The following is a 13,302-nucleotide window of genomic DNA, read 5'->3' on the forward strand; positions in this document are numbered from 1 at the left end:
ACAGAGGGGTGTGGACTGTGAAAGGCAAAGTGGAAGCCCAGTACTGGAGCGTGGCTGTGGGGCCATAAGGCAGATCGGAGCTGGATTTTGTGGAGGATATGATAATATGACAGGGAGGCTGCAGGGGCCCCCTGGAGCTAGGGGTGGGTTTGCGATTGTGACCCCTGCGACCCGTTATGCTACGCCCATGCTCCCCCTCTTTAACATTCTCTCTTGAACCCCCCTCTTCTCCCTTCCCCTCCTCACATCTGCTCTCCCCTCCTCTCCACCCTCCCCCAAGGAGCTCCATTCTAGTGTTCTCTATTGCAAACACTCCCACCTCTGAGGAGACGGCTGAGGATAGTGTGAGAAAAGTGTCCTTATCCTTTAATCTTACAAGAATCAGTCTATACAGAAATAAACACAAAGGAGAAAAACACATATATGAATTCATTAGCATTTTATTTACAATTCAGAATAATGGCACAGAGACCAGAACATTCACACAGCATTTCTCAGATCAGTGCGGTCACACAGCATTCTTCTCACAGATGTAGTTCAGTTCTTCATAACAGTTCCACACTTTCAGATGAGATCCGAGCTTGGCACAGCCTCCAGTCCCTTCAGGGTGAGGGAGGGTTCTAGAGAGGAGATAAAATAAGATGAGGGAATTTCCACAGGCCTTTTAGATGAGCAGTAATGGGTGGTGGAGAGAGAGAAGACCATGAAGCAAAATATGTCTAGAGGCCTCTACTTACACTATATTGTCAAAAGTTTTGGTACACCTGCCTTTACACACATAAACTTTAATGACATCCCAGTCTTAGTCCGTAGGGTTCAATATTAAGTTGGCCCACCCTTTGCAGCTATAATAGCTTTAACTCTTCTGGGAAGGCTGTCCACAAGGTTTAGGAGTGTGTTTATGGGAATGTTTGACCATTCTTCCAGAAGCGCATTTGTGAGGTCAGGCACTGATGTTGGATGAGAAGGCCTTGCTCACAGAATCTGCTCAAATTTATCCCAAAGGTGTTCTATCGGGTTGAGGTCAGGACTCTGTGCAGGCCAGTTCCTCCACCCCAAACTCGCTCATCCATGTCTTTATGGACCTTGCTTTCTGGTACAATCATTTTTATTGAGGAAAAAATTATGCACAGGTGCATAGCAACAGATTGCCCATGCAAGGGGATCAGATGAGAGATATAAAATTACATAGAATATCAATGAATGAACCCAAAACAGGTAAGGTATATAGAGCAAAAGCTCAAGGTACAACCCCATGGCATAGGCCGTAGGTCTGCGAAAATGACCGAGGTCTAAAGGCACTGGCCTATAATAGAAAAGGGTGAGAGAACAGGCAGAAGCCCCAATGGAAAGAGAGAGAAAGGAGAAGGGAGAAGGAGAAAAAAAAAACAAACAGGAAAAACATATGGACCTTGCTTTGTGCACTGGTCCAAACTATTTGGTGGAGGGGGGATTATGATGTGGGGGTTGTTTTTCAGGGGTTGGGCTTGGCCCCTTAGCTCCAGTGAAGGGAACTCTTAAGACGTCAGCATACCAAGACATTTTGGACCAATTCATGCTCCCAACTTTGTGGGAACAGTTTGGGGATGAGCCCTTCCTGTTCCAACATGACTGCACACCAGTGCACAAAGCAAGGTCTATAAAGACATGGATGAGCGAGTTTGGGGTTGAGGAACTTGACATGCCTGCACAGAGTCCTGACCTCAACCTAATAGAACATCTTTGGGATGAATTAAAGCGGAGACTGCCAGTAGGGCCTTCTCATCCAACATCATTGCCTGACCTCACAAATGCACTTCTGGAAGAATGGTTAAATGTTCCCATAGAAACACTCCTAAACCTTGTGGACGGCCTTCCCAGAAGAGTTGAAGCTGTTATAGCTGCAAAGGGTGGGCCAACTCAATATTGAACCCTACGGACTAAGACTGGGATGTCATTAAAGTTCATGTGCGTGTAAAGGCAGGCATCCCAATACTTTTGACAATATAGTGTATGTAGTTGGGTTGGTGCACACAGACTGTCACAGCTGAGTGTCTGGTGATGAGGAACTATAGAGGACACTGTACAGATATAACATGTCCAGTCCTATTACAGGTGAATGAGGATAAAGGAGTGTTTTAGATTGGTGACGAATGTTCATAACAGCCCCACCGAGACACAGAATTGCCTTAGGAGAGATGTGCTTTGCTCCAAGAAAGTGACAATAAGGCTGCATTCACCCCTGGGCATTCTAAACTCGCTGGCAGAGTAGTGAATTTCTGTTTTTGGAAACACTCAAAATGTGGCAAAACAAACAACATGCTTGTGGTGATGTTATTTCTTAATGGCATCCCAAACACAGGGAGCCGTCCTGTATTTTGTTGTATGAAAAACGAGGCAAAATGTGGAATGCAAAATGTACTTGGCTCACTTGTATAAAGAGGTACTTGGGCTACTTTGCCACATTTGCTGTCCCTAGGGAAGCTGATTCAAGTGAAAGGGTTTCCTTGTACTGCAGTGTGACAAACATGGCAAAAAACACGCTAAAAAACGATGCTTGGTACAGATGTGAATTGGGCCAAAGAGCTGTCAAAGTAGGGGTGACTTAGGAGATCTAGCATGTCCCCACTTATTTATACTGGGGTTCAGTAAAGACAACAAATATTCTGTTATCCAAACAGATTGTGTACAAATCTTTGTGGAGGAAGAGGAGGGAGGAGGAAGCCTGACATCATACAGAGATACTTCTACTGAAGAGTTGGGGGTGTTTTCTGTTTAAGAAAAAAAAAAGTCCCATAAAACTTACTCCACGCTGCCATCTGGCCATTTTCCTGTCCACACTCCACCATAGAGGTCATATTGGGTTAATCCGACCCAGAATTCCTTTCCTGTGATGGTCACCAGTCTCTGGATAACACAATACACAACATATTATTATTACTATCACCTTCCAGGATGTCTTATGAGTGCCACCAGATGCTCCCCACCCCACACCCAACCCAGTGACCCCAACACTGACCTGTATGGTCTTCTCCTTCACCAGGGCCAGTCTAGAGCCATTCTTTTCACAGTCTTTATCACTAAGTGAACATATCTGCTTGTTCTCAGAGAAGAAATAACATTTATCATTTATGGTGATCCAGAGATCCGGACAACTAGGAGACCGTCCTGTAATATGGAATAATAGAGACAGTCAGTAATGATAGAGAGACAGCCGGACACAGGAGAGATCGTCCTGTAATATGGAATAATACAATAATAATAAAGTGATTTCGCGCTTCAAATCTATCACCTCTATGTATAATACATACAATTTATAGATGAATAAAATGTGTTCTATAAGTGCAACATCATAACAGTGCTCGATATTAAAATAAATAGGTGATCATCAAAAGTGCTGTTGTGCATCAATATTAAAAATAAAGAGTTTATATTGTGCTTTTCCACTGGGATCATATGATGGAGAAGGGAGGTGACAATGCTTTTTAAAATTGTAGTGATCCGGTGACACCGGGCTCTCTGGACTCTCACCTTAGATAAAATAAATATGGGCATCAAAACAGGTTCTTTGTTCTCTGTAGTGTAGTGCCATTCAGGTAGGGCTTCTCTGGTGGTGTAGCGGTTCTTCTGATTTAAAGCACCTATCAGATATGGGAACAAAGAGGGGTTGCCCACCTGGGCTCCACCAGTCCGGTGGTATGAACAGGAAAGGGAGAGAAAAATGCCTCCAATGGTGTAGTATGTTAATTAAAATGACTATTTATTGAAAATATAGGTGGTCTCTTACATTATAGATAATTAAAAACAGCATAAACAGTGAAAAGAGGTTTATGAGCGGCGTCTGAGGCGCCTCCTTACTGACTTCCGGTTTCATCTGCTCTCGGCCACGCCCGAGAGCAGACGAAAAAAAAAAAAAAGCATTGTCACCTCCCTTCTCCATCATATGATCCCAGTGGAAAAGCACAATATAAACTCTTTTTTAAATATTGATGCACAATATAAACTCTTTATTTTTAATATTGATGCACAACAGCACTTTTGATGATCACCTGTTTATTTTAATATCGAGCACTGTTATGATGTTGCACTCATAGAACACATTTTATTCATCTATAAATTGTATGTATTATACATAGAGGTGATAGATTTGAAGCGCAAAATCACTTTATTATTATTGTATTGCTGAGTGTAAGTGAACACTTTCGATTTTGCTGCAGTCCGTAGAGACATCATCACCATTCACACATATTCAATATTATTATTATTTTTATTATATTTTTCATTATCCGTTATTTCAGTTAATCACGTGGATATTCACACAGCCTGTTTACTCAATTTAGCGCGAGGGACCACACTATACAATATGGAATAATAGAGACAGTCAGCAATGATGGAGAGACAGCCGGACACAGGAAAGACCGTCCTGTAATATGGAATAATAGAGACAGTCATTAATGATGGAGAGACAGCCGGACACAGGAGAGACCGTCCTGTAATATGGAATAATAGAGACAGTCAGTAATGATGAAGAGACAGCCGGACACAGGAGAGACCGTCCTGTAATATGGAATAATAGAGACAGTCAGTAATGATGAAGAGACAGCCGGACACAGGAGAGACCGTCCTGTAATATGGAATAATAGAGACAGTCAGTAATGATAGAGAGACAGCCGGACACAGGAGAGACCGTCCTGTAATATGGAATAATAGAGACAGTCAGTAATGATGGAGAGACAGATAGAGTACATTGCATAGTCTGATATGTCTCAGGGGGATGGGAACTCTTACCAGTATCCCCTCTCCTGACTTCTCTTTCTCTTCCTGTAATAAACATTCATCATTAGGAGGAACTCCGGACAAGCAGTAAACATATTCAGTAATAATGTGTATGCAGGAGTGCAGCCTCTTGCCAATCTTCATATATAAAATGCATTATACACAGTGGGGGGTGTTGGTCACGCTGGTCATTAGTCCTGATGTTGGTCTGATGTAAAAGAACTCCAGGAGATAAAACTGCCAGCAGACCCAGATTATTTATACCACACCCCCATCCAAAATGTGACCAAAATGTAGATATTTGTGCAAATACTGTATTTATTATGTCATCCCATTCAGTGAAAATCTGGTATACAGTTCTTGTACGCGCTGTAAAAAAATGACAAATTCCAAGACAGACCCATATGTATCGAAAAGTCACCTGTCTTCCTGGGTAGACTTATCTTATACTACTAAGAACCTCCATACCAATTGTATCTGTCAATGTACTCAGTATGTGCAATCAGCCCCGCCCCTGAGGAGTCTTTTACCTGACACTCGAAGAAATATCAGCACTGACTGTAGAGTGACACACGTCACCAACACCACCATGAGCAGTGCAGGGACCACACAACCACAGCTGGATGCTCCATGGGCCCCATGCTTTATTCTGGATGATGTGAGGGCCACATGCTGAGAGATAAATGTTGTAGGAATATTGCTAGAAGATTCTGGGGCTACATCATCATACACAGAAGATTCCCGGTTCATATGCTCATAAATGGGTGTTGTAAAGCTGGATCCAGAGACCACAACCTCACTGTCATATCCTGGAAATACACAGAGAACATACAGATGAAGGATGATTATAGGAAGAATGGTGCACATGAGCAAAACACAAAGAGGACAGAGTCCAAAATTGTTCATTCCACTAAAATTGTTTCCTCAAGATCAATAGGTTCAGCCAAAGTGTTTGAGGGACCCAGAACTGCCCATTCTTCAGGGGTGTATAGATTGTGTCATAGCATTTGATTTGGATTAGGGTGATTTAATTGGGTAAGGACATTTGGGTTAGGCAAGGATATCTGATAGGTCAAGAGATATGTAGGCCTGGTGAAAATATCTGGACTGGGTAAAGATATGTGGGTTCAGTTGGGGTGATTAAGTTGGCTGAAGACGTATATATTGGATGAGGGATTTTGTGGAGGATTGCGGGTTGTATAAGCTTGTTTTGATTGAGTGGGAGAATTGGTTTGGGAGCGACTTTTAGTTGGGTGAGGACATTTGGTGTGATGAACCGCTAGACAGCCTGCCTGGGTGCCTCCACCAAGATACAGCTACTTCCACTCTGGAACCAGGAGACAGGTATTATAGCAGACAATTGCTCCCAAGAACTAGATGAGACTAGCTCAGGTGCAAACAGAAACTAACCTTATTGTAAATAGCCAGTAGGCCAAAGGCTACCCTGCAGTCCCCTTCAAATGCCCCTGTCCCAGTTGGGTCATCACATTTAGGTTTGGTAAGGAGGTCTCAGTTAAGTAAAGATATTTAGGTTGGGTGAAAATGTTTGGACTCGGTGTAAACATTTGGGTCCAGTTGGGGTGATTAAGCTGGCTGAAGATGTACAGTATATCTTGGAAGAGAGATTTGATGAGGATTGTGGGCTGTGTAAGGGTGGTTTGGTTGAGTAGGGGATTTGGTTTTGGCGTTGCTTTTAGATGAGTGAGGGGGCAATGTTAAGGTTGGGTGAGGATATTTGGGTTTTGTGAGAATGTTGTGTAGGATGAACACATGTTGGATTGAGGTGATGTGTTTGTAGTAGAGGAAGGTGTTTGGTGTAAGTGAAGGTTTTGGATTGGGTGATGGGTTAGGAATGAGTGAGGGGACTCAACTGGCTGAGAGATTTGGTTTGGTTTGGTGTTTTTGATTGATTAACCGGTTCCCGACCAGCTCTTGTCTTTTTGCGGGGGCAGAATGGCACCCCTGCCTGACACCCCATATGGATACGGGGTTCCCTTTAAGAGTAGAAGAATACATATCAGCTTAAACTGATGAAGATATTTGTTTTAAGAAAAAAAAAATGTGGATATTAATTATAGCAAAAAGTAAAAAATATTGTTTTTGTTTTCAAAATTGTAGCTTTTCTTTTGTTTATAGCGCAAACAATAAAAAACACAGAGGTGATCAAATACCACCAAAAGAAAGCTCTATTTGTGGGGAAAAAAGGACACAAATTTTGTTTGGGTACAGCGTCGCACAGCCGCGCAATTGTCACGCAGTGCCGTATTGCAAAAAGTGCTCTGGTCAGGAAGGGGGTAAAATCTTCCGGGGCTGAAGTGGTTAATAGGTTAATGACGGTGTCTGGGTTGGGGGATGATACATGGGATGGATGAGGGTCATTGGAATGGGTGAAGATGTTAGGAGGGTTAAGTATACTTGGTCTGGAGAGGGTGTTTGGATTTGGTTAAGGGTTTAGAGTGAGTGAGGGATCTTGGTTGGATAAGGCATTTGACTTAAGGGGATTTTTTTGAGTGGGTTAGGGGGTAACAAAGTATTTGTATTGAGTAGTACAATGAAATGGGCTGGATGGGGGTGTTTGGGTTTGGTAAGGGCATTTGAAATGGGAGAAAGTGTTTGGGTTGGGTGAAAGGTTTGGAATGAGTGAGGGGTGTTAGTTTGATGGGAGTGGATTGGATAAGAGGTTTGGCATGGGAGTGGGTTTTTTGCTTTTATTATTTTTTTTGGCTTTTGGTTATGAAATTTTGAGTTTAAGTTTGGAGCTTGGAGTTTAAGGTTGGAGCTTGGATCACCTTACAAATACACAGAGGCCACTTAAAAAATTAGAGCTGTTTGCAATAACATTTCATTTGTAAATGTGTTTTTAGAAGTATACAATAGGCAGAAATATGTAAACCATATCACTCCTGCAGAGCTCAGTAGAACATTCGAGTCATTATAGTGCAATACTCTATATAAAAACATAAATGTAACAAAACACCTCTCATACAATGTATTAAAAGATACAATGTAAGACATAACATAAACAATGTCTCAGCTGTGGGTTGCAAATAACAATAATGCCCTGTACACACGATCGGACATTGATCGGACGTTCCGACAACAAAATCCATCTGATTTCTTCCGACGGATGTTGGCTCAAACTTGTCTTGCATACACACGGTCGCACAAATTTGTCAGAAAATCCGATCGTTCTGAACGCGGTGACGTAAAACATGTATGTCTGAACTATAAACGGGGCAATAGCCAATAGCTTTCGTGTCTTAATTTATTCTGAGCATGCGTGGCACTTTGTGTGTCGGATTTGTGTACACACGATCGGAATTTAAACGATTGGATTTTGTTGTCGGAAAGTTTTATATCCTGCTCTCAAACTTTGTGTGTCGGAAATTCCAATGGAAAAAGTCAGATGGAGCCCACAAACGATCAGAATTTCTGACAACACAATCCGATCACACTTTTTCAGACAGAAAATCCAATTGTGTGTACAGGGCATAATGTGTCCATTAAATCTTCCCAGACAGAAATGCATTCATGTCTCCAGTGTTCTTCTTTCTATGAATAACTCCCCCTCAAAAGTTTAAAAGTGCTCTATAAGAAGTGACAGTTTAAAGCGGTATTAAACCAAAAACTAAAAATGTTATATATTGCGGCTTACCAATACATAGATGTGATGGCTGCTTTTATCGCAATATAATAAATGTTTGCTTTTGGGTTTGATACAGCTTTAACAAAATTTCCTCCAATTTTCATTCAATAACTTTTATTGAAACATAGTACAAAGAGAGTATGACAAGTAATACAAGATGTGGCATAATTACAGTTTAGACAAGGTTTGAGGGGAGCAGCTCGCTGCACAGAAGGCAGCAATGATCAGTAGTAGTAGAGTAGGTATCATAGGTCAACTATGGTTGAAGTCTTCTGTAATAATATGTGTGACCAAAGGGTCCCAAACCTGGTGGAATTTGGACATTTTAGCCATCAGTCTCGCTGTTGGCTTCATACAACCTTTATCAATGAAAAAATAATTTTTATCTGCTGTCATTGAGAGTCAAGGGGTAGGCAACCTCGGCCCTCCAGCTGTGGTGAAACTACAAATCCCTCTAGGAGTCATGGCTGTGATTGTCAGAGTCTTTCAATGTCTCATGGGACTTGTAGTTTCACTATAGCTGGAGGGCCGAGGTTGCCTACCCCTGCCTTAGTCTATAGTCGTTGTACAACTGGACAGGTCCACCATATGTCCCCAGATCTGGACACCCTCAGAAGCAAGCTCCCGTATTTTCCAAGGTGAATTTTGCAATTTTAGTTGGGGTCAAATACCAATGGTGTAATAGCTTGCAGTTCGTTTTCAGGGCCATAGCACTCTGAGAGCAAGACTTGGTGGTATCCCAGATCAAGGACATTGCTCTGGGTCCAGTTGGATGGCAAGGTCTGGCAGCCATTTGGACATGGTTGGGCCTGGATGTTTCCATCAGAAGCTGATTATACATTAAGGAGCCCATACCCAGGGCATGGGGGTCATGTTTACATTTATGCGAGGGTAGTTCTATCTGACGTGCTAGGGACCGAATAAGTGACATAATGGTTTATCTGCAATAAATTAAATATCTCAGAATTAAGGGGGGTGTAAGTGTTTTGAAGAGTTTGGAATAACTTAACACCACCTGGTGTAAGAAGGGTGTGTAAGCGAGTGATCTTTCATTGTAATCACTGTTTAAAAAAGGGAAGGATTCTCAAAACCTAGTAGAAAGGATTTTGTACAAAATTCTATAAAGGCAGATGAGGGGATTGGATCTGCCCAGAGTACTTAAGATTATCCCAAAGTTTCAGAGAATGTAATGTAACAGGATTGTGTATACAAGTTCTGTCCTTCTGAAGAAACCAAAGCAAATTATCTATGCAGAGAAGGGTGCAATCATCTGCCTCCAGTGAGACCCAAAGAGGGATTTCTGTGGTCACATGGTATTTGGTGAGGGAGAACTACTGAACAGCTTGGAAATATATATGAACTTCTAGGCTGCCTTGGGGTCCACTGTAAAAAAGATTGTAGCTAACAAGTCCAGGATTGTGATGGCATCAAATGAATTGTATGATCTGGTTTTGTTGTATATGTGAAATGTGGTAGGGGACTCAGAGGTAGGACCCAGAACAGATATAGTGACTTCATCCTAATTGCTGCAATACAGCCTAACCCAGATAGAGGGTGGACCAGAAAATAAACAAGTGCCTACGTTTATGAAAAAGTGGTGGGTAATTAGCCTCATAAAAAGTATCACATGAGGAGGTAAGATTAATTCCTAGGCAGGGGAGACATTTCAGTTCCAATGAGTAGGGCAAAGAGACCACTAAATATGGTAATAAGGAAACATTCAAAATCTTTCATTTGGTGTGGTTGATTTGGAGACCAGAGAGTAGTGGCGGCCGGTGGTAGTTCTTTTGGGGGGGGCGGCTAACACTGCCACCACCATCCCCCCCGGTCGGTCGGATCACTCACCCCATATATGGTGGGCAGCGCTTCTCCCGGGCTTCACCTGCGGCTTCCCCTGCTCTCTGCGGTCATCATGGCGGCGGCGGCTTCCCTTTACGGCAGCGGCTTCCACTTCCCCTGCTCTCTGCAGGCATCCCGGTGGCTGCCTCTAATCAGGTCCATAAAAAAAACACACCCCTGTTGGAATTCATGCATCCAGTGTCCCTAAAGGGGCTGGATGCATGTATGGGGGGGCGGTGCACAGGTGCCCCTAATGGACAGACTGCCACTGTCAGAGAAACTACCAAAGTGGGACAAAGGGGTTGTAAGGTTAGGGAGATGGACCATAGGGTTGGTGACAAACATTAAAATATCATCGGCTATTTGGTGGCACTACCACAGAAAACTACACCTGTTTGATTGCAAAAAAGACCCAACGATAACTGCTGACATGACATATTTGCACATGAAGATTGGTGATAGGAGCCTCAATGGCTTTAATAAATGTCCTCACTTTGTTCTCCTCATCCCTCCCCAGGTTACCTGCTCTCTGAGCGCTCCTCCGTGCAGACTTGGCATCCTCCTCCATGGTGTCTCTGCTCTCATATGATGTTCTGTGGTCTCTCCAGCTGGAGGGGAAGAGGTAATGAAACCTGAGACCTCCTCTGTGTCTGCAGACTGTGGTCAGCCATGTACGGGGACAGGAGGAACAAGAGTGTGACACCTAATAAAGATGATGAAGCTGATTTACTAAAGGAAATTAAGAAGAGACGGGGGTTTACACGAGAGTGCAAACATGATCGCTGAATCCCTCTATCTGATCGTACAGGGATGTCCAATGTGTACGGAGAGGTCCTAGTTTACTGTTTGTGTAGAACATCCAAATAATGCCCCTTTGTGTCTTCTATCTCTATAAGGTCCTCCTACTCCTTATTCTACTAAGGAATGTGTCTACATTTTACATCGGGTCAGATGGGTCTTTTTATCCCAAGTTTGGTACCTCTGTCATTCCTCTCACATCTGTATTTCACCGATTTATAAAAGGGGTTTCCATAGTTGTGTTTGGCAACTGGAATTACTATTCTTCACCTTTACAACGGGCATGGGCAGAAGCCCCAATGGAAAGAGAGAGAAAGGAGAAGGGAGAAGGAGAAAAAAAACAAACAGGAAAAACATATGGACCTTGCTTTGTACACTGGTCCAAACCATTTAGTGGAGAAGGGATTTTGGCATGGGGTTGTTTTTCAGGGGTTGGGTTGGCCCCTTAGTTCCAGTGAAGGGAACTCTTAAGGCATCAGCATGCCAAGACATTTGTGAAAATTTCATTCCCCCAACTTTGTGGGAACAGTTTGGGGATGGCCCCTTCCTGTTCCAACATGACTGCTCGCCAGTGCACAAAGCAAGGTCCATAAAGACATGGATGAGCGAGTTTGGGGAAGAGGAACTTGACTGGTCTGCACAGAGTCCTCACCTCAACCCGAAAGAACAACTTTGGGATGAATTAGAGTGGAGACTGTAATCCAGGCCTTCTCGTCCAACATCAGTGCCTGACTTCACAAATGCTCTTCTGGAAGAATGGTCAAACATTCCTATAGACACACTCCTAAACCTTGTGCACGGCCTTTACCAGAAGAGTTGAAGCTGTTATAGCTGCAAAGGGTGGGCCAACTCAATATTGAACCCTACAGACTAAGACGGGGATGTCATTAAAGTTCATGTGCATGGAAAAGCAGGTGTCCCAATACTTTTGACAATATAGTGTATGTAGTTGGGTTGGTGCGCCCACAGACTGTCACACCTGAGTGTCTGGTGATGAAGAACTATAGAGGACACTGTACAGATATAACATATCCAGTCCTATTACAGGTGAATGAGGCCAAAGGAGTGTTTTAGATTGGTGACGAATGTTCATAACAGCTCCACCGAGACACAGAATTGCCTTAGGAGAGATGTGCTTTGCTCCAAGAAAGTGACAATAAGGCTGCATTCACCCCTGGGCATTCTAAACTCGCTGGCAGAGTAGTGAATTTCTGCCTGTGTTTCTGGAAACACTCAAAATGCGGCAAAAACAAACAACATGCTTGTGGTGATATTATTTCTTAATGACATCCCAAACACAGGGCGCAGTCCTGCATTTTGTTGCATGTTTCCCTCGCAACAAAATGCGTGAAAAAACAAGGCAAAATGTGAAATGCAAAATGTACTTGGGTCACTTGCAAAAAGAGGTACTTGGGATACTTTGCTGTGCCTTGGGAAGTCGATTCAAGTGAAAGGGTTTCCTTGAGCTGCATTGTGACAAACATGGCAAAAAAACACGCTAAAAAACGATGCTTGGTGCAGGTGTGAATTGGGTCAAAGAGCTGTCAAAAAAGGGGTGACTTAGGAGATCTAGCATGTCCCCACTTAATTATACTGGGGTTCAGTAAAAACAAAAAAAATATTCTGTTATCCAAACAGATTGTGTACAAATCTTTGTGGTGGAAGAGGAAGGAGGAGGAAGCCTGACATCATACAGAGATACTTCTACTGAAGAGTTGGGGGTGTTTTCTGTTTATGAAAAAAAAGTCCCCTAAAAAACTTACTCCATGCTGCCATCTGGCCATTTTCCTGTCCATAATCCACCATGGATGTTAAATTGGGTTAATCCGACCCAGAATTCCTTTCCTGGAATTGGTGATGGTCACCAGTCTCTGGATAACAAAATACACAACACATTATTATTACTATCACCTTTCTGGATGTCATATAAGTGCCACCAGATGCTCTCCACACCCAACCCAGTGACCCCAACACTGACCTGCATGATCTTCTCCTTCACATGGGCCAGTCTAGAGCCATTCTTTTCACAGTCTTTATCACTAAGTGAACATATCTGCTTGTTCTCAGAGAAGAAATAACATTTGTAGTCAGAGTCTTCCAGTGAGAAAGTGATACTCCTAAGCACCAAGGCCTGAGGTGTGCCTTGGCCTGACTGGTCAGTATGCCTGAAAAGAGGGCATACCCTGAATGTAAGAAAAAATTGACAGTTACTTACCGATAACTGTTTTTCTAGGATATGTTCCAGGACGGCATAACCTGAGAGA

General features: G+C 42.9%; 1 protein-coding gene across 1 annotated transcript; it reads right to left on the reverse strand.

The window, feature by feature from the left end:
- Positions 1-422: 422 nt before the first annotated feature.
- On the reverse strand, positions 423-12,928 carry LOC141123259 (uncharacterized). The gene is made up of 7 exons (XM_073612041.1): positions 12,802-12,928; positions 10,763-10,943; positions 5,286-5,564; positions 4,768-4,800; positions 2,999-3,147; positions 2,786-2,886; positions 423-620 (listed from the first exon to the last, which is right to left on the reverse strand). The coding sequence occupies exons 1-7, from the start codon at positions 12,832-12,834 to the stop codon at positions 509-511; spliced, it is 888 nt and encodes a 295-aa protein (XP_073468142.1). The 5' UTR covers positions 12,835-12,928; the 3' UTR covers positions 423-508.
- Positions 12,929-13,302: the final 374 nt, after the last annotated feature.

This window comes from Aquarana catesbeiana, linkage group LG01 (genome assembly GCF_042186555.1).
Source record: "Aquarana catesbeiana isolate 2022-GZ linkage group LG01, ASM4218655v1, whole genome shotgun sequence".
In the NCBI taxonomy this organism is placed as follows: Eukaryota; Metazoa; Chordata; class Amphibia; order Anura; family Ranidae; genus Aquarana; species Aquarana catesbeiana.